The sequence below is a fragment of the Podarcis tiliguerta genome (genome assembly GCF_965153285.1).
Source record: "Podarcis tiliguerta genome assembly, chromosome: 13".
In the NCBI taxonomy this organism is placed as follows: domain Eukaryota; kingdom Metazoa; phylum Chordata; class Lepidosauria; order Squamata; family Lacertidae; genus Podarcis; species Podarcis tiliguerta.
The window spans coordinates 53,123,555-53,143,919 of record NC_139546.1 but is presented as its reverse complement, the minus strand read 5'-3'; the positions used below and the strand labels follow the sequence as shown (position 1 = coordinate 53,143,919).

General features: G+C 52.6%; 2 protein-coding genes across 3 annotated transcripts in view; one reads left to right on the top strand and one right to left on the bottom strand.

Moving 5' to 3' along the window:
• Positions 1-970: 970 nt before the first annotated feature.
• LOC310663210 (uncharacterized protein) lies at positions 971-2,431 on the bottom strand. The gene is made up of 3 exons (XM_083410903.1): positions 2,270-2,431; positions 1,844-1,939; positions 971-1,560 (listed from the first exon to the last, which is right to left on the bottom strand). Exons 2-3 carry the CDS (start codon positions 1,926-1,928, stop codon positions 1,388-1,390), a joined length of 258 nt encoding a protein of 85 aa, XP_083267029.1. The 5' UTR covers positions 1,929-1,939; positions 2,270-2,431; the 3' UTR covers positions 971-1,387.
• Positions 2,432-2,783: 352 nt separating this feature from the next.
• The window catches only part of PLD2 (phospholipase D2), a 39,450-nt gene continuing 21,868 nt past the window's right edge, over positions 2,784-20,365 (top strand). The window contains exons 1-9 of one of the 2 annotated variants that reach the window (XM_083410111.1): positions 2,784-3,129; positions 9,607-9,721; positions 9,822-9,949; positions 15,822-15,964; positions 17,596-17,692; positions 18,782-18,847; positions 19,109-19,167; positions 19,854-19,946; positions 20,036-20,188. In XM_083410111.1, coding sequence (XP_083266237.1) covers positions 2,812-3,129; positions 9,607-9,721; positions 9,822-9,949; positions 15,822-15,964; positions 17,596-17,692; positions 18,782-18,847; positions 19,109-19,167; positions 19,854-19,946; positions 20,036-20,188 — 1,172 coding nt within the window. In that variant the 5' untranslated portion in view covers positions 2,784-2,811. Of the gene's footprint in view, positions 3,130-9,162; positions 9,722-9,821; positions 9,950-15,821; positions 15,965-17,595; positions 17,693-18,781; positions 18,848-19,108; positions 19,168-19,853; positions 19,947-20,035; positions 20,189-20,365 lie in introns of those variants that run through there. The other variant, XM_083410110.1, reaches the window with a different exon arrangement.

The following is a 20,365-nucleotide window of genomic DNA, read 5'->3' as shown; positions in this document are numbered from 1 at the left end:
AGATATGAACGCTGGACCTTGTCCAGCCCTCCCTTCCACACCACACTCTCAGGGTTGATCTGCCCTGGCTTGGCATTGCAGGACTCGTAGTTTTGTGACAGTTAATCTGCGGAACTCCCTCCCACAGGACGGCTTTGTGAGAACAGGCTGTTCGACTTGATGGGCCTGATCCCTGCCTCACGTCTTCCTGGACAGGGAGGGGTGTGACCTTTCTCTGTCCCTCCTGGCGCAGGAACCGCTTAAGAGCCCAGCACCCTGCTCTTCTCCCTGTGCCCCCCAGGTGCCAGCAGGGGGCGCTGGTGCCCCCCCTCCCCTGCGAGGGTGGCTGACTCCGCAGGGCTGCCTCCCTCCCTCCCTCTAATCCCGATTGAGGTTTCTCCATCCTGCCCGCAATTGTTCCCAGGCTGTGATTACCCTGGTGAGATAAGGGGTTACGCCCAGCAGCCCAGGAGGAGGAAGGTGCCGCCGCAGGCCTGCCCTGGCCCCCCTCTCCCAAACTCCACTTTTTTGGGGGGGCGGAAGAGGCGCAGTGCAGAAAACAAGGACCCTCGAACCACAATTTTGGGGCCGGCCGTCCTTTAATTTTCACTTTTAACGGCCCGACGTGTTTTCTTCGCCGCCGCCTGCCTGTTTTGGTGGGTGGGGTGTTTGGTTTCGCACTCGGCCCTTCCCTCTTTCCTGCTCCAGCCTGTCTTCTGCTTGGACCGGGCGGGCGGGCGGATTGGGCCCAGCGCCAGCGCCGGAGGAGAGGCGTTGACACGCAAGCAGCTCGCAACACTGGCTGGGCCCCCTGCCCAGCAGCTCAACGTGGCAAAAAGAATTGGGGCCTGCCCCCTCCCCTCTCTTTGGAGACCCACCTGCCCCTTGTGAGCTGGGCCTGGTTTGAGAAGCGGCTGGGGTCTTGGAAGGGTCCACCAGAGGTCATCCAGCCCAACCCCGACGCAAAAAAACACACATCTGAAACGAGGACGGGGGAGTAACACCTTTTATTGCTCCATATCCGCTGCTGGGGCTCTGGGATCGGGACCCAAGCCTGCAAACCTATCTGCTCATCTGAGCCCCACAACTAGTCCGCTCCAGTTTGGGGTCGCTGCCCAAATCCTGGCTCTGCTTGGGTCTGACCCCTCACTTATTTGACCTCCCCATCTTCTGCAGGAGGGCTGATCGTTTGCGGGGGGGGCCTGGGAAGCAGCCCAGCCCCTCTTCTCATCCCAGTAGCTTCCAACAGGCAGGCTGCGCTCGCTGTTTATGAGTTTGCTGGGGGGGGAGTGGGGGGCTTGCACTGACCCCCCACCCTATATTGCCAGGAGTCTCCTATGGGGCCCAAGCTCAGTCTTCCTGCTCCAGGGGCACCTGTGGGGGGCGAGGAGTGTTCCTCTGGGGGAGCTCAGCTGGTCACTTCCCTCTCGGAGTCCAGCTGGTGGCGGAAGGAGACCCTGGCCTTTCCGCTGAAGTAGGCCCTTCCGCTCTGGGAGTCTGTCTCGCTGCTGGTGGACGGCGTGGAGCGTGTCCGCGGCGCTGCGGCTTGGGGGGCGTCCGAGGAGGAGGAGGAAGCAGCCGCTGCAGGTGGAGAAGGAAGAGGAGAGGCTCAAAACAGAGTTTGCAACCCCTGCTCCTCTCCAGGGGGTTGGTCTGGATGACCGCCTGGGGTCCCAACTCTACAATTTGGCGATTCTCCCAAAAGGCACCCAAGGGGGGGAAACCTGGGGTGGAGGGGCCGGGTCAGCTCTCTGGCAAAAGGGGAAGGGATCCCCATGCCCCTGCCCTGGGGGGTGGGGGCTGCATCTAGGGCAGGGAGAAGTTGCCCAAGGGGAGTGCAAGGGACTTGGGGGGCTCTCCTTACCTGTGGGGGGCTCCTTCTGCTCCGTCTTGCTGTGGCGCCGGGAGCGCCTTCCCCGGGGGAAGCAGCTGGGAAACTTGGACCCCATCCTGTCAGATCCTAAGGCAGAAAGAGAGATGTGAGGGGGGGCATGTGGAATGGGGGGGTGCTCTCCCTGCCCCCCATTGTCACCCCCTGCAGAGGAGAATCAGGGGGCACAGAGAAAACCACAAAGCCTCAAAGCATGCATGCTCTGTCTCCCCCCCCCCAAAAAAAATTTACAAACCCCCTTTCACATTTGCAAAGGGCGGGGTTCTGCCTTCAGGGCTCTGCCCCCCCCCCCTTGCTGGCCTGCTTCTCCCCACTCCCCCACCCCAAAGTAGAGACCCCCCCCCTGTTTCCTTCCCTTTGGGCCCGGGGTGGGGTCTCCCCTGGGTCCCCCCTGCTCACCTGCCCGCGCCTCTCTCGCTCGCTCTCCCGGGGCTCCCGGACTGTCAAGACGGGGAGTTCCCCGCCCCCCCCCCACGCCCTGGGTGGGCCAGGCCAGGGGAGACGCCCCCCTCCCGCCTCCTCTGGCAAACAGCGCCCGGCGCCGCCTCCCCAACTGATTCCCTCCCTCCCTCCGACCAGCTGGAGCCTGCGGGGGGGGGAGCACCCCAAATATACCTGCTCCTCTCCAGCACCTGGGAGCCCCCCCCAAAGGCGCGAGACACCCCCTTCTAAGCAGTGTTTTTCGGGGGCAGAGGATCCACATCTGGGCCAAACGTGGAATGCCGCCCGTTGTATTGCGCGGGGTCGGGCTGGATGACCTCGGGGGTCCCTTCCAACTCTCCAGTTCTGCCACAAACTCGGGAAAAACAGGCGTGGGGTGTGCGCGCGCAGGAAGGGACCTTGGTTTGCCTAAAACAAATCGGGCCCCCTTTTTTTGATGGGGGTGGGTGGGATTCCAAAAAGTGGCCCCTTGAACCCCCCCCCGGCCGGGGTTGCGCTAGATGACCCTGCGGGGTCCCCAGAGCAGAAAAGCGCGTCTCAGGTTCCGGGAAGCGAAGGCGCTCTGTGCATGCTCGAGAGACGCCTCGGCACCAGCACCCCTTTTTGGGCGAGGGCAGTCGGGGGGGGCTCATCCTGCCTGGCCTCGGCTGGGGATTGGGCGGAAGGGCAGGGGCGGCGCTGGCGGCCCTCTGCACATGGCTCGGGGCCCTCTGGGCGGAGCCGGCCCTCCTTCCTCCCCGCCCCCCCCGGCCGGTTTCCCAGCAGCTGCAGCAGCAGCAGCGACGGCGCCCTGCTCGCCCCCCCCCCGGACCCTGCAGGTGAGACCCCCCCCCCAAGTGGCCTCCCTCCCCATCTGTAAATTTCCACCAGGTCCTGCGCGCCTGCCTCCCTCCCTCCCTCCCACCCCACGGAAAATCCCAGTATCCCGACCCCCCCTGGCAGATCCGAAGGGCTCTTGCTTCGGAAAGACCCCCACCCTGGAAAATCCCGAGGCCCCGCCCCCTTTCTCTTGCCCCCCCCCCCTCCTTATGACTCGAAATCTCCGCTACTCGGGGAGGAATTTGGCAGGCTGGGGGGGGCGGTACTTCCTTCTCCTCCTCCTCCTCCTCGGGCAGGGGCCCGGACGCCTGGGTTCTTTTTCTGGGGAGGAGCAAGGTGGGGGCGTCCTCTCTCTCTCTCTCTGCGCCCCAGGAATGGGGGCGAGCGGATAGGGGCCGGGGCTCCAGCGAGGGGGGGGGGAGGGACGGGTCTGGGTCTGGTTTCGCCCTCTTTGCAGGCTTTTGGGCGTCCCCACACCGCTCAGAGACACGTGTCTAACTGTCTAGCTTCCTGCTGCTTTTTTTAGCGGGGGGGTCCTGAGTCTTTTGATCCATCCCTGGACTCCCGGGCTGGAGTCTGTTAGCTCCGGAAAGTGTTATTCATTTATTGATTTATTGCGGGGGTCGGCCACCTAAGGCCCGGGGGCCGGATGCGGCCCAATTGCTTTCTAAATCGAATCAGCATGTTTTTACATGAGTAGAATGTGCCCTTTTATTTAAAAGGCATCTCTGGGTGATTTGTGGGGCATAGGAATTAATTCATCCCCCCCCCCCCAAAAATATAGTCCGGCCCCCCACAAGGTGTGAGGGACAGTGGACCGGCCCCCTGCTGACCGCTGATCTATTGCCCATTTTGCCCCCTCCCCTCGTTTGACCCCCAGAACCACAACCCTGCAAGGTAGGTGAGACTGAAAGAGGCAAGGACTGGTCCCCAAACTCCCCCCTCCAGGGAGCATCATGGCCGCCAGGTGGGGGTTTGACTCTCACAGAGGCTAGCTCTAACCACTGCACCACGTTGCCTCTCTACTCAGAGCCCCAGGGCAGCTACCTGAGCTGCTCTTAGAGCAGGAAGCGGACCACCCTCGCTGCCTACTTCCGAGTAGACCGAGAGCATAGCTCTGAGTCATTGCAGGAATCGTAGAACTGTAGTGTCGGAAGGGGCCCTCCAGCGGTCATCTAGCCCAACCCGCCTGCAAATAGGATAGAAGCAGCTGAGGTTTCGGAAGTCCTGGGCTCCTTTTGGCTTCCAGCAGTTCTGTTGGGCCTTAAGGAAGTTTCACAACTGGACTTGCAGAGTCAGGGCTTGGGGATCCCCCAACGAGCCTAAGAGATCCCTTTCGGTTTCCTGCATTTGGGGCCTATGATCCTGAGTGGTTCAAGTCAGATTTTTCCCTTTTTGTTGGGGAGAGGCAGGGACTCCCAGAGGTCATCTAGGGGTGGCCAACTCCCAAGAGACTGTGATCTACTCACAGAGTTAAAAAAACTGGCAGTGATCTACTCCCCTTTTTGGGGGTTCAGGTCAAAGTTGAGGTTTTTTTAGGGGGGAAGCCACATTTTTGGGGGTGCAGGAAGCAAAAATGTTTTTTTTAGTTGAGCCAAACTTGTTGAGCTTCTTTTGGGAGGGCAGTGATCTACCAGTGATCTACCCCAGACGTCCAGTGATCTACCAATAGATCACTGGACGATCTCAGCAAAAGAATCCCACCCAAACTCTCTTTAAAAACCTCCAACGAAAAAGAAAGCCCATCCCCTTCTGAGACCACAGAGTCTTCGAATGGTAGAGCTGGAAGGGGGACCCCTAGCGGTCATCTAGTCCAACCCTCCCTGAAATGCAGGAATCTCCAGTTCCCCCCTTTTCTGGGCCTGGAAGCGACCCACAGCCTCCAGGCAAGGCCCGGAGGCAAAAGAACAGGGGTTGGCAAACTAAGGCCCGGGGACCGGATCCAGCCCAATCGCCGCCTCAATCCGACCTGCGGATGGTCCAGGAATCAGCGTGTTTTTACATGAGTAGAATGTGCTCTTTTATTTAAAATGCATCTCTAGGTTATTTGTGGGGCATAGGAATTTGTTCGTTATTTTCCCCCAAAATGTAGTCCGGCCCCCCATAAGGTCTGAGGGACAGTGGACCGGCCCCCTGCTGAACTGTTTGCTGACCCCTGCAAAAGAGGAAGCCCTGCTTGAGGCTGGAGTAATTCTGGGATTCCCAGTTTCAGTTCAGGTCAAGAGGGGGGAATTCCTCTTTTAACCTTCCGGTGTGGGGATGCGTCGCTTGGAGGGCGCAGTGCCAACCCAGGGTGCAGGAAGGTGGCGTTCCGGCTGGGCTTGCACGCTCCCGAGGTTGCCCGGTTGAGCTCCCAATTTGGGGGGGGGGGGCAGAGGATCAAGTTAGGTTCAATGCATTAAAGGGGGTTGGACTAGATGACCCTGCGGGGTCCCAATGCAAAATTCTGTGACCCTTATAGAGAGGGTGAGAGAAGATGCAATACAGAGTTGAGACCCTCTCCCCTGGCATTCCTCTTTCCCCCTCCGAGGGGCTGCCCCCCCGGCTGCCCTGCACCCCATAGAATTCCTGGCTGGTGGGAGTTTAGCACGGCAGCAAAACCAAGCCCCAAAATCTTCCTGCAAATGACCCAAACCATTGTGTTGCTCTCAGAGAATTAAAGCAAACCGCTTTACTGCAGCAAAAGGATTTGGGGCAGATTATTTGGCCTTTTCCAAGAGGATTTGGGGGGGGGGGCAAGTGGGCTGATCACTGGGAGATTATAGATTTGGGTCCCAAGTCATTCGTTCATTCGTTTAATTGCATTATCGCACCTTCCTTCTCCACCCCCCATCTCAGGTGATATAAGGGATCACCCTACAGCCCCCCTACAACAGGGCCTTGCCCCCAAACTCACAGCCTGGGAGCTTCATGACTGCCGAGTGGGGGAATTTGAACCCTTGTCTCTCCCCGGTCGTAGCCTGACACTAACCACTACACCACTCTGCCTCTGTCATATAGAGGTTTATGCACTCGCACCAGCGCCTTGTCTGAGGCAGCCAGTGCGAATCGTGCAATATTGGTGTTCGATTTCCTTGCACTCTCACGGGGCCATCTTCAAGGGTAGTCCCATACACAGTGCGTTGCAGTAGTCTAGCCAGAAGGTTAGCAGGACATGACTTGGTGAACCTCGTCTAGGAGCTGGCATACCACTGGGGCTCACCTCCCACTGACCCCAGGCAGCCCCACATGTGCCCCTCCTCCAGGCAGAGGGCAGCCCCACAGAGAAAAGGTTGTTTAAATATTTCGCAGATATGGTGCCTCTTCCTCTAGTATCCCACCCACCGATTTGCAGAGTCCTCTGGCATCGGAGAGAGCCGCCTTGTTGCGCCAGGCCCATTTCGCCCCATAATGTCTGCACAGGCAGGCGGCAGCGCTCCGGGGTCCCTGGCACGGTGCAGAGTTAACCTGCGGAACTCCCGGCCACCCACCTGGATCGCTTTAAAAGAGGACGGGAAAAATTCCTGGAGGAGGAAGCAGGGAATGCTTCTGAACGCCAGAGGGGAGAGCGTTCCTCTTGCGCCCGGATTCTGCCTTGGGGGGGGCTTCCTTTGGGGGTATTCCAGGATGCGAGGCTAAGGTGAGGACCCCCTTTGGCCTCTTCCAGCGGCCGCCCCTTCCGCTGTCCTTTTTTATTTCTCCCCAAAAAATTATTAGTTTTTAAAAAAAAAATTAAACAAACATAAAAACAAACAAAGAGACCTACATCTCAACTGTATTTAAACCAAACTTCGTAGCATTGTTAAGTGACTTCCTCGTATCCCTCTGGCTGGATTTCACTGTGTATTATTTTAACGGTTTTCCAAAACCTAAGTTCTTAAAAAATTGACTTACTCACTTCTTTCTTTACATTTCAACTTTAAACATATTAATTAATCACATTACACATTTAAATCCTAAGCCTAACTGGTACTTGCAGGCAGTCCAATTAATTTAATTTAACATATTTAACTAAACAGTCTTTGAATTTCATCCATTCCTCCTGGTACTCCTCCTCCTTCTGGTCACGGACTCTTCCAGTCAGGTCGGCCAGCTCCGAAAAGTCCACCATCTTCATCTGCCAATCTTCCACTGTTGGAACTTCTTGTGTTTTCCAATTCTTAGCTAATAAGATTCGCGCAGCAGTTGTGGCATACAAAAATAATTTAACATCTTTTGGGGCAATTCCAAACCTGTTATTCCTAGAAGAAAGGCCTCTGGTTTCTTTATAAATGTATATTTCAACATTTTTTTTCAATTCATTCTAAATCTTCTCCCAGAAGTCTTTCACCTTGGGACAGGTCCACCACATATGATAAAAAGTACCTTCTTTATCTTTGCATTTCCAGCAGAGATGATCACTGTTGTGATAACTCTTTGCTAATTTTACTGGGGTTAAGTACCACCTATACATCCTTTTCATAATATTTTCCTTTAAAACTGTACATGCGGTGAACTTGACCCCTTTCTTCCGCAGTCTTTCCCACTCTTCAAACATTATATTATGTTCCACATCTCTTGCCCACCCTTCTGCCTCCATTTTTTAAAAATATAATTTTTATTAAGTTTTCCATATTTTATTACATTCCAATATCAAAAAATAATAATTCATGACTTAAGACACTGCTTAAATAAAGCATCGACTTCCTTCCCTCCCTCTAGCAGACTTCCATATCTCATTACCAATTTCTCCACATTCCTAAATTCACTTTTATACCTTAAATCAATCTTTTAACAATCGCCTACTTATCAGTAATCAGCTCCTTAATTTCCCATTACCACCAAACATTTCAACTTAAACCTACAAACGTATTCAGCTGTTTGCAATTTTCTTTCATACAGAGTATAAATTTGCCCCAGTCCTTTTGGAACAAATTGTCACAGCGATTCCGAATCTTCCCTGTCAGCTTCGCCAGCTCCGCGTATTCAACTGTCTTTACTTGCCAATCTTCCAAAGTGGGGAGTTCTTTTTGCTTCCATTTCTGGGCCAGGAGTATTCTTGCTGCCGTTGTTGCACACATGAACAAATTTACATCTTTCATTTGGATTTCCTCAATTAACCTCAACAGGAAAGCCTCTGTTTTTTTGCTGAAATTATACTTCAATATCTTTTTCAATTCATTATATATGGTATCCCAAAAGGCTTTAATCTTGGAACATGTGGACCCTTCTGCCGTCCTTAATCGAGCCTCCTGGCGGAGGGGCAGTCTACCTCGCTCGCTGGGTCCTTGGGGACATTTAGCCGCTGGGGGGGCAGGAGGCTGGGCCAAGAGATGTTGTTGTTTAGTCGTGTCCGCCTCTTCGTGACCCCCTGGACCAGAGCACGCCAGGCCCTCCTGTCTTCCACTGCCTCCCACAGTTTGGTCAAACTCATGCTGGTAGCTTCGAGAACACTGTCCCACCATCTCGTCCTCCGTCGTCCCCTTCTCCTTGTGCCCTCCATCTTTCCCAACATCAGGGTCTTTTCCAGGGAGTCTTCTCTTCTCATGAGGTGGCCAAAGTATTGGAGCCTCAGCTTCAGGATCTGTCCTTCCAGCGAGCACTCAGGGCTGATTTCCTTCAGAATGGAGAGGTTGGATCTTCTTGCAGTCTATGGGACTCTCAAGAGTCTCCTCCAGCACCAGAATTCAAAAGCATCCATTCTTCAGCGATCAGCCTTCTTGATGGTCAGCTCTCACTTCCATACATCACTACTGGGAAAACCAGAGCTTTAACTCTACGGACCTTTGTTGGCAAGGTGATGTCTCTGCTTTTTAAGATGCTGTCTAGGTTTGTCATTGCTTTTCTCCCAGGAAGCAGCCGTCTTTTAATTTCGTGACTGCTGTCACCATCTGCAGTGATCATGGAGCCCAAGAAAGTAAACTCTCTCCCTGCCTCCTTTTCTTCCCCTTCTATTTGCCAGGAGGTGATGGTCCCAGTGGCCATGATCTTCGCTTTTTTGATGTTGAGCTTCAGACCATATTTTGCGCTCTCCTCTTTCACCCTCATTCAAAGGTTTTTTAATTCCTCCTCACTTTCTGGTATCAAAGTTGTGTCTGCTGCGTATCTGAGGTTGTTGATATTTCTTCCGGCAATCCTAATTCCAAGAGATGGAGACCCCCTTTGGCCTCGCCCCGCGGGGATCCTCGGACGCCCGGGGCGAGGCCAGCCTGCGCTTCCTGCCCAACACGTCTGTCCGGCATCCAGACCCGCCTGGGACCAGCGGGGGGGGGGGGTGGGAGGGAGGGATGCCCCCCCTTTCCCGGAGCGTGAGTCAGGCGGACCAGGCAGGGTGGAGCAGGAACTGGCTGCCTGGAGAGACCGGCTGCTGCCTGTGCGTAAAAATTTCCAGCGGAATCGGGGAAAGAGAGAGAGAAAGAATTTCCTGTGCCGAAGTTTTTGGAGATCTCCGGGCCCGGCATGAGGGCTCGGACTCCTGGGTTCTTTTTGCTCCTCCTCCTCCTCCCGCACCCCAGCAGGACGGCCCCATGCTGAGCTTGGAGAGACCCCACCCCGGCGGGGAGACCCCCCTGGACGACTCGGACCTGGAAGCGGAGGACGAGAGAGATGGTCTCCGCCGGGACGAGGCGCCAGGTCAGTCGGTGCAGGGACACCCCACTTTTTGTAGGTTGTGGGTTAATTAGGGGCAGGAGTTGGGGGTCCCCTAACCGGTCCTGCCTCCCTCTCTCCCCAGGTGATCTCAGCCCCTTCCTGGCCGTCTACGAGCGGAAGCCCCTCCGATCTCAGGGGCCCATTTTCCTCAGAGGGGTCCCCGTCACTGCGCGCGTGGAGAGCGCAGAGAGATATGCCAGCGGTTCCAAGGTAAGGGGGCGCCTAAGGGAGAAGTGGGGGGGGGGCGGAAATCGAAGGGGCACCCAAGACTCATCTAGCCCGGCCCCAAGCGATGCGGGAATCACAGCAATTAAATCCAGAGTCAAATGATATATATTATTTTCCGAAGGCAAGCTGGACTTCCTCATTCAGCGCATCCGCTGCAGAGTTGCATATAACTTTTAATTTTTTTCCGTGGGAATGAAAAACAGGACAGTAGGTACGGGGCTTTGCCAGCCGGGCAACCTTTGGTTTTTGGGAGGGGGGGGGCGCCGCTGCCTCCCCTCCCCCTCCCGGTTCTGCTCCGGGGAGGATCCTGCAGCCCTGAGCAGACAAGTCAGAGCGGGGCTTTGCTGTCCTCCGAGTCTCAGGTTACAAAGAGACAAAGAGAACCCGGAGAGGGAGGGAAAGAGCTCTCTTTGCAAATTCAGTGAGCAAAAAAACCAGACCTTCCTCAAGCACTGAGAGAGCAGCAGCAGCAGGATCAGGCCCAATGGGGTTGCCCAGCTAGCCCCGCACCCTGTCCTCACAGGTGCCTCAGCGGGAAACCCGTGAACAGGATTCAGGCGCAAACAGGATTCCCGAACTGCCGCGGGTTGGTATGGATGACCCCTTGGAGTACCTGGTCCAACTCTACATTTATACGGTTCTGTGAAATGTTCCCTGGCCACTGAGCCAGGAGTTGGCCTGATTTTTTCTCTTTGCTTGCTTATTGCATTGATAATCCCAAATTTTCCTACCAGGAGCTCAAGGTGGTCTATGCCCAGTTTAATTCCCCATTCCTCGTTTAATCCCTGCAACAACCCTGCGAGGTGGGCCAGGCTGAGAGCTGAGTTCAGTGAGAGCTTTGTGGTCAAGTCGTGGGATCCGAACCCTGTTCTCTCCCAGGAACTCGTCCCACACTCTAACCACTACCCCACACTGTTGCTCCAGCCCTCCAATCCCATTTATGAATCCGTGAGCGCTTTAACTCCCAATTAGCTTAGGCTGAGAGGTAGGGACCGGCCCCCAAACTCACACCCGGTGGGTCCTCACTCCAAGGTCCTAGTCCTCAAGGAATGCCAGCAACCAGCCTGTGAGGTGGTCCAGGCTGAGAGCTGAGTCCAGTGAGAGCTTTGTGGTCAAGTCGTGGGCTCTGAACCCGGGTCTCTCCCAGGTCCTCAAATTACACTCCCCTCCGTGTAAACGGTGGCGGCAGACTCCCCTTCCTTGGAGGTTTCTAAGCAGAGTTGGGGTGACCCTGGGTCATGGATGCTTTAGCTGAGATTCCTGCGTCACAGGGGGTTGGTATGGATGACCCCTGGGGGTCCCTGCCAACTGCACAATGCTATGTTTCCAAAAGCAGGTCTTGTGCGGCTGAGCCTGGCATAGGTAAACTCAGCCCTCCAGATGTTTTGGGACTACAACACCCATCATCCCTAGCTAACAGGGCCAGCGGTTCAGGGATGATGGGAGTTGTAGTCCCAAAACAGCTAGAGGGCCGAGTTTGCCTCTGGCATCTCCTCTTGGCTGGCAACAGTATGCAAATAGCATGCAAATAGGTTCCCCCTCCATGTCCGTTACGCAAATGAGGTGTGGCTTTTGCTGACAAGCTGTTTCTCAACAAAACAGAAAGCGCTGCACAGATTTCTTAATCGGTCGACACCGAGAGACTCAGCTGAATGTTGGAGGATTCGGGGCAGAGGGAGAAAGTAAAGGGCTTCTTCGGTGCGGAGTTAGACTGTGGAACTCTCTCCCACTGGAGGCAGAGATGCTTCTCAACGCCAGTTTCTGGAAACCCCACGTCTGCTTGCTGGTTCCCCACCATGGGCCCTTGGCTGGCCAAGAGGGGCCACGGGGCCGGATCCTGCAAGTCTCTTCTGATTCTTTCAAATCGGTTGTCTCTCAGCCAAACAGCCATGCAGATTCCCCCCCCCCCCAAGAAATCTACCGTCTCGAAATCCTTTGCCTTCCGTGGATCTGGGCCATTGTGGGGCGCTTTGCCCAGATCTCTGGCCTGATCCTGCACCCAGACCTTTTCCCCCAACGCCTCCCCTTCTGCTCCCGCTGCCACCAGCCGTTGCTTCTCCCATTATTATTTTTCAAAATGTGATTTTTATTGTGTTTGTCATCGTATCTACCAAAATGAGGCTGCATTTTAATGTTGTGTTTTCATCTTGTTTTTAAGTTGTATTTTAATCAATTGTTTTTATACCTGGTGTCAGCCACCGTGAGCCCGGTCTTGGCTGGGGAGGGCGGGGTATAAATAAATAAATTTATACACACACACATACACAGGGTTTTATATATATGTAAAATATACATATACTGTATACATAGTTTCTTCTGGACTTCCCACCCATCCTTTCCGGATGTTTGTTTGTTTCCTCCTTTTCCTTAGCTGTCTCATATCACATATGTTTGAATTATCTAAGCCCCAATATTGATCGCTGTTGCTTCTCCCTTCCTGAGCTCAAGCCGCTCTCCGGCTCCTCAAGTGGCAGGGAGTTCCGCGGGTGCCCTTTGCAAGCAGGCTCTGCCTCTCCGCCAGGCCTCTGGGTTCCCTTTGAGGAGGGCGAGGGAGGCCTCTAATAATAATACTAATACTAATACTAATACTAATACTAATACTACTACTAATAATTTTATTTATACTCCGCCCTTCCTGGTTCAGAAAACCAGGCTCAGGGCATCTAACAACAAATTTTAAAACCCTTAATTTAAAACCTCTTCTTCTTCTTTCTTCTCTTCCTCTTCCTCCTTTTCTGGCTCCTCGTGACACTGAGTAGAGGCAGCTTGTTTTGCAGACAACAAACCGGCCAGCTCTGAATGCACCACGAAATAAAAGAGGATTGCAAGGGGAAGAGGAAAAAGAAACTGAACCTTTTTAGGGGTGGGGGGCGGATGAGAAGGAAGCCCCCTTTCTGCTCCATGCAGATTTGACCCGTTGCAGGAGCGGAGAGCGGCTATGGGGCTTGTGTCCCGCTTGCAGGTTCGCCTCCTGCAAGATACACCTTCAAGCTTGGTTTTTCGTAGAATCGTGGCGCCAGAGGGGCCCTCCAAAGGTCATTTAGTCCAACCCCACCATCACCACCTGTTTTTGGTTTCCGAACACAGAATGTCTCGGAATTGGGTGGGAGGCGTGGAAAGGGGAGGGCAGACGGGAAGGGTCCCAAGTGCCATAGTTGGGGGGTGGGCTAGCCAGTTTTTTGCCCCCGGCGAAGCCCCCAGGAGAGCCAGGCTGCTGCATGAGGCCAATGGGGACCCCCCCAGTCCAGCCGCCTCCTGTTCTTACGGGGGCCAGCCAGATTGCCATCCCGGGACCTGAGTGCGAGAGGAGCTCTCTCCCTTCCTGTGGTTTCCTGCAACCTGGCATTCAGAAGCATCGCTGCCTCCTCCCCAAGTTGGCCTCCTGTGGCAGGGAGTTCCACAGGTTATCCGAGAGAAGGGTTTTATTTTTGCGCGTCACGAATCTCCCGCTGTTCAGCTTCCTTGGGTGATGATTCGTGAGAGAGAATTGCCTTTTTCTTTGGCACTTTCTCTTTCTCTTTTTACTCTTTGGCCTCTCTGAGCACCTTTCCTGCGTCCCTCCCCATCTTTTCTCTGAAGACTGTAATCCCCCGATTTCATAAGAAGTCTTGCAGCTCAATATCCGCTTTTTCTCAAGGTGCCCTGAGCCCGTTGGCCAAGGCATCCTCTCTGGCCTTTCGCAATTCCTCCGTAACCTTACAGCAGCCATCCATCTCTCTCTCTCTTTTTTTCAAATTTTCAAATTGATTTTCCAAAATTTTTAAACAAACATACATCTTAAATGTACTTGATCCAATCTTAGTAACATTGTTAAGTGACTTCCTCAAATCCCCCTGGTTGAATTTCAGTGTATATCATTGTAACAGTTTTCCAAAACCAATTTTCTCATAAAATTAACTTAGTCACTTAACATCTTTCTTTGTTGCTTATGGTGTGTTTTTCCCACAAATGTCATTTTAAACATTTTCTTCTAGTCTGTTCCTTTTTAAAAAAAAAAAAATATTTTTTATTAAGAATTTAAACAAAACATATTAATTTAAAACATATCGTCTTTGATTCCCCCCCCATAAAATAACCCCCCTCCCCTCCCCCCCCGACTTCCCTCAGTTCCAACCTCTGGTTTCTCTACAAATGCTGTTCTCTGCATGTTACAAAACTGTACAGATCCTTAATTTATCTGACTGATTATTGTCAATAAAGAGTTTGTGAGTGTTTAGTCAAAACCTGCCAAGGAGTCCAGTTCACTTTGTTGTTTCTTTAAATACTTTGTAAAAGGTTCCCATTCATCTTTAAAATCACAGTTATCCTTGTCCCGTAGTTTATGTCTCAGTTTTGCCAGTTCTGCATAGTCCATCAATTTCTCTTGCCGTGATTCTTTAGTCGGTGTTTCCTCGTTCTTCCATCCTTCTTAAGACTCTCGCCGCCGTTGTCGCGTACATGAAGATATTTTTCAGCTTCCTTGGCAGGTCTTTTCCTGCGATCCCTAACAAAAATGCTTCAGGTTTCTTAACTAATGTTAGATGGAACATTTTCTTCAATTCATTGTATATCATCTCCCAAAACTTTTTAATTTCATTACATTCCCACCACATAGGGTAGAATGTTCCCTCCTTTTCCTTACACTTCCAACACATATTTGAACTGGTTTTATACTGCACTGGAGTCATATACCATCTATACATCATCTTCATATAATTTTCTTTCAGCAAAGAACAATCTGTAAATTTTAAATCAATTTTCTTTAACCTTTCCCAATCTTCCACCATAATGTTATGATCTGTTCCTTTTACAAGACAGCTTCTCACCTGATATCAGATGCCCAGCCACCCAGCAAAGGGGGACTTTCATATCACAATTGCCCCAGTTCCCAGTGGAATCATATAGGTCCAGACTTGGAAGGGGCCCACCAGCGGCCATCTAGTCCAACCCCCTTCAATGCAGGGTTGGGGGGGCAGGGAGAAGAGTTTGTCTGGCCCCCGCAAAGGGCTCATTGTGGTGATTTCAGCTGCCGGCTTCTCTCTCCTGAAAAATTGCACAAAGCAAAGCGCAGTAATAAAGGATTGAGGACTCGAAAGTACAGTTTCTAATACTGAATTTACAAAAAAAAAAGGTTGGAAAACCTAAATAGCAAGTTTTAAAACTTTGCTTTACCTCGGTCGAGCTAGGATCATAATACGTCGGAATTTTTAGGGTTCTACCCTTGTTTGAATTTGGGTCATTTAAACTTTATGATTTTTCTATTTCCTTCTGAGGAAACTGAATAGTTCAATGAAACGAGGTTTGTAGCCAGTATCCCGTTAAGGCCTTGTTCTATTTTTGGTTTTTCTAATTCTTTTCCTTAAGCTTTTTGATTTTTCTGATTTACTTGATTTACACAAGATACAGTGGTGCCCTGCAAGACGAATGCCTCGCAAGACGGAAAACCCGCTAGACGAAAGGGTTTTCCGTTTTTCTAGGCGCTTCGCAGGAAGAATTTCCCTATGGGCTTGCTTCGCAAGACGAAAATGTCTTGCGAGTCTTGAGATTTTTTCCGCTCCCCACCCCCTTTTTCTAAGCCGCTAAACCGCTAATAGCCTTTTAGCAACTAATCTGCTAATCCCTTAAGCCTTTAATAGCCGCTAAACCGCTAATAGCGCTAATCCGCTAAGCCGCTAATAGGGTTGCTTCGCAAGACGAAAAAACCGCTAGACGAAGAGACTCACGGAATGGATTAATTTTGTCCTGCGAGGCACCACTGTAATATTTCTAGCCGATTCCTTCTAGTTTCAGGGATTTTCATGGTATTTCATTTATTTTGCGCAATTTCTCAGTTCTGTGAGTGTCTTTTTTCTGTTGGCCTCTGTCTCCTGGGCAGGTGCGGCCAAACACTGTGTACTCCTTGCGCCTCACGCACGGCGAGTTCACCTGGACGATGAAGAAGAAATTCAAGCACTTCCAGGAGCTACACCGGGATCTCATGAAGCACCGGATCCTGATGAGTTTCCTGCCCCTGACACGGTGAGGAGAGAACCTGACCAGTCAGGGCGTTTTTAATTTTATTTATCTACTTATTCCATAAATCACACACTGCGCTCGCTCGTTCGCTTGCTTGTTGTTTCCCTGCACCAAACCATCAGAACAGTTTACAAAACGATAATGTTATCAGCAACAGCAGCATTCAAAAGATAAAATCAGCAATAAAGGAAAAAAGCAGATTAAAATGTACCCTGGCAGCCTGCGTGTCTGGGCAGGCTCTGTGTCAACGAGGGATGTTTCTAGCAGGCGCAGGGGAAAACAGAACAGGGCTGGGTCTCAAGTGGCAGGGAGTTCCAAAGGTCAGGCGCTGCCACACAAGTTCTTAGAGAGGCAGAACGGGTCTTGCGTGGTGCCTGCATATTTATTTATTTATTGAATTTATATAGTGCCAATTCTGACTGGTGGGGTCAGCAAGAGCGAGGGAAGCCCCACAGAGAGTGCATTGCAGTAGTGCAGCCTTGAAGTCATCGGGGGGTTGGACTAGATGACCCTCGGGTCCCTTAACTCTACAATTCTTGGATTTTAGGAACGAAGCTTTCCCTGTCCAGGAACCGCAGTTGGTAACAGGCTCTGTCCATTTATTAGTGAATCTGATGTCTCTGTGTTTCCAAGCCCATTGTGGCTGGACTTGGTAGCCAAGTGCCCTTTCTCAGTAGCCCAAGCTGAGAAGCCAGGTGGGACCAAAACGGTCACGGGTGTTTTTTCCGCAGGGATATTCCGTCGCAGTAGAAGGATGTGAGAGACTCGAGCTCAGGATTTGTCTCGGGTGACGGGCGTGTCAAAACGGTTTTAACCTGCGGTGGATTCCACAGTTGTGGTTGTTTAATTGCACGCATAAATATTTTTTATTGCTATTAATTTGCAAACCAAAGTGCAAACATAACAGAAAGGAAAGAAGGAAGGAAGGAAGGAAAAAGCAGTACAGGAGGCAGAGTTGGCCCTCAAACAGGATGGCTTTCAAAAAGGACTGGACGTCCTTTCTATTATTATTATTATTATTATTATTTACTTTTAAAGACAACTGAAGGTGGCCCTGTTTAGGGAAGTTTTTAATGTCCGATGCTGTATTGTTTTTAATAATCAGTTGGAAGCCGCCCAGAGTGGCTGGGGAAAGCCAGCCAGATGGGCGGGGTATAAATAATAAAACATTATTATTAATTATTAATATTATTCTACGATAAGCAAACTTTCCCCTTGCCAGTGGGGCTTTCCTTCTTCCAAGGAGAACCGAGGGGACGCTGAGCAGTGGCCACATCCCTCCGGCAGCCCCAAAGTGTCCTTCGTCAGGCAGCTGAGGAGGTTGAGCTGAGTTAGACTGTGGAACTCTCTGCCACAGGAAGCCTCCAACTCGGATGGCTTCCAAGATTTGAGGCAGCTTCCGGGAGGAGGAGGAGGAGAAGAAGAAGGCTAGCAATGGCTGCCAGCCCCCGGGGCTACGCTCTGCCCCAGCAGCAAATGCTGCTGAATCCCAGTTGCTGGAGAGCAGGTCTTGTGTTCGAATCCTGATTGCTGGTTCCCACAATAGGCACTTAGTTGATCCCATGAGAACAGGATGCTGGCCTCATTCAGCCAACGTTCTAGAGCATCATTTGTCTCTTCTCTCTCTCTCCCAGGTTTGCTGCCCTGGGTTCTCGGTCCGACGGAACAGTCCTGGGCCTGCCCTCTCTGCCCCACGGCGGGGAGGTGTCCCGGCGCCCGTCCAGCAAGCAGGTTTGTGGCCATGCCGTGGGTCTGTGTGCATGTGGGGCTGGAGAGGGGGAGGCGGCCTATAGGGCGGAAGTTGAGCAGCTGGGGGAGTGGGGCAGGAAAAACAACTTACTCCTTAACCTAAAGGGGGGGGGAAGAGATTATGGTGGACTCTAGGAAATGCAAATTGAATATTCAGCCACTTATTATTGAGGGGAGGTGCGTGGAACAGGTCCCAGTGTTTCGATTTCTGGGAATGGAGTTGAGAGATGACCTAACCTGGGGAGAAAACGGCAAAGACCTGATGAAGAGAGCACAATCTCTCAAAGGACCTGTTGATGGCATTTTACCATTGCACTGTTGAGAGTGTATTAACTTATGGTCTCTGTGTGTGGTTTGGGAGCTGCACCGTCAGGGAAAAAACAATGCTGTCCAGGGTTGCAAAGACTGCGGAGAGAATAACTGGGTGCGCTCTTCCCACCTTGGATCAAATCTATGCTTCCAGGTGCCATAAGGAAGCGGCAGAGATAGCGCAGGATAGTGCGCACCCCGGAAATGATCTCTTTCAGCTCCTGCCTTCTGGAAGAAGGTACAGGGTTATTAAGACCAGGACAAGCCGCCTGAGAAACAGTTTCTATCCAAAGGCGATTTTGGTTTTAAACGCAGTGTAAGGAGTCTCTATGGAAGTATATTGTATTTAAAAATGGGGTATCAGAGTTTTTAAGGAGCTAACCAGGCTGGGATAGCAGCCTTGTTGGTTTCTGAATGTCTGATGTAGATTTTCAATTTCATTGTTCTGTATGGGACAATGACAATACAGATTATTGTATCGTATCATATTGTATCGTATCGAAGGAGGAGTGGAGAGAAAGAAGTGTGTTTGGCAGAGCAGCAAAGCAAAGCAGCAGCACCACCTGCTGGCCAGCTCCAGGAGTCGCCGCACAATGCCCTTCAATGCGCTGGAGAGCTTTCCAATTAACTCCAGGGCCCTTAGTTTGCAAACAGCGGAAAGGAAGAGGAGGAAAGCGTCGCTGTGGCCGCTAAGGGGGTGATCTGGGGTTGCAATATCCCAAACAACCCAAGGCAATGTCTCTTCTCGCTTGTCCCTCGCAGAAGCAGCTGGAGAATTACCTCAACACGTTGCTGGAGATGAGCGTCTACCGCGACTACCATGCCATGGTGATGCCCCTTTTGTCTGCCACCCGCCCGTGCCAGGAGGGAGGGTGCCCTGTTTTCTCTTGGGGGGCAGAGGGGCCCTTCCCCTGGGCTCTCCTTTCCCTCTGCTCGCCTCCCGGAGCTGCGCATTTGCCCGATACGCCAGCCGCCTTCTTCCTAGAGATGTGCAGGCGGAAGGGCTCCGGCGGGTCATCCAGCCCAACCCCCCGAAATGCGATTCCTGGCGCTAACTGATGCTTTTTTCAATTTCCTTCTCTCGGGCAGGCAGAGTTCCTGGATGTGAGTTCGCTCTCCTTCATCCCGGACCTGGGACCGAAAGGCCTGTGAGTGAAGTGGGGTCCTGGTTATGGGTCTGGGTGTGTTCCTGCCTGCCCCCTGGGCATGATCCTGCGAGGGGGCAGAGAGCTTTCCTCCAGTGCCTGCAAGGACCCCTGGCAGGGGAGAGGTTTGGGGGCACCTCTGGCGTTCAGCCCAGCTGTTTGTGAACAGGTGGCGCTGTGGTCTAAACCATGGGTAGGCAAACTAAGGCCCAGGGGCCGGATCCGGCCAAATTGCCTTCTAAATCCAGCCTGCGGACGGTCCAGGAATCATCATGTTTTTACATGAGCAGAATGTGTCGTTTTATTTCAAATGCATCTCTGGGTTATTTGTGGGGCATAGGAATTTGTTCATTTCCCCCCCCAAAAATATAGTCCGGCCCCCCACAAAGTCTCAGGGATAATAGACTGGCCCCCTGCTGAAAACATTTGCTGACCCGTGGTCTAAACCACTGAATCTCTTGGACTTGCCGATCAGAAGGTCGGCAGTTTGAATCCCTGCGACACAGTAAGCTCCTGTTGCTCGGTCCCTGCTCCTGCCAACCTAGCAGTTCAAAAGCACACCAGCGCAAGTAGATAAATAGGTACCACTCCAGCGGTTTGGTCATGCTGTTCACCTGACCTGGAAATCTGTCTGTGGACAAACGCCGGCTCCGCAACTCTCGCTGTGTCCCCTCCCTCTCTTTCTCCAGGGAGGGCATGATCCTGAAACGGTCTGGGGGCCACCGCTTGCAGGGCCTCAACTGCGCCGGGCGCCACCAGTTCTGCTACCGCTGGTCGAAGAGGTGAGTCTCCCCAGGGTGCTGCTGTGGGGAGAGGGGTGGGGTCTTCTCTCTCTCTCGTCCCCCTTTACACCTCCGGGACCCCTTTCCAGGTGGCTGGTGGTGAAAGACTCTTTCCTGCTGTACCTGAAGCCCGAGTCGGGCGTCATCTCCTTCGTGCTCCTCTTCGACACCGGCTTCAACATCCAGGTGGGCAAGAAGCCCACCGAGACCAAGCATGGCGTGCGCATCGACAACACCTGCAGGTCAGGACGCCTGGGTCCCCACGGCCGGGGCAGGCCAGGGAGGGCGGGAGTCCCGTCCGAGAGAGGCAGGATCCGAGCCAAGATGAAGAAATCGCTCAAGGGAGCGGAAGGGCTTGGCTGTTTACCTGCCTCTTGGCTCAAGAGTCTCCAGGGGAGAGAGCGGTTTCTGCCCTGCCC

Coding starts and splice junctions, on each gene's coding strand:
- LOC310663210 (XM_083410903.1), bottom strand. CDS start 1,928: ATGGGGTCCAAGTTTCCCAGCTGCTTCCCCCGGGGAAGGCGCTCCCGG. Junction 1,561..1,843: donor GCAGAAGGAGCCCCCCACAG/GTAAGGAGAGCC, acceptor CTCCACCTGCAG/CGGCTGCTTCCTCCTCCTCC.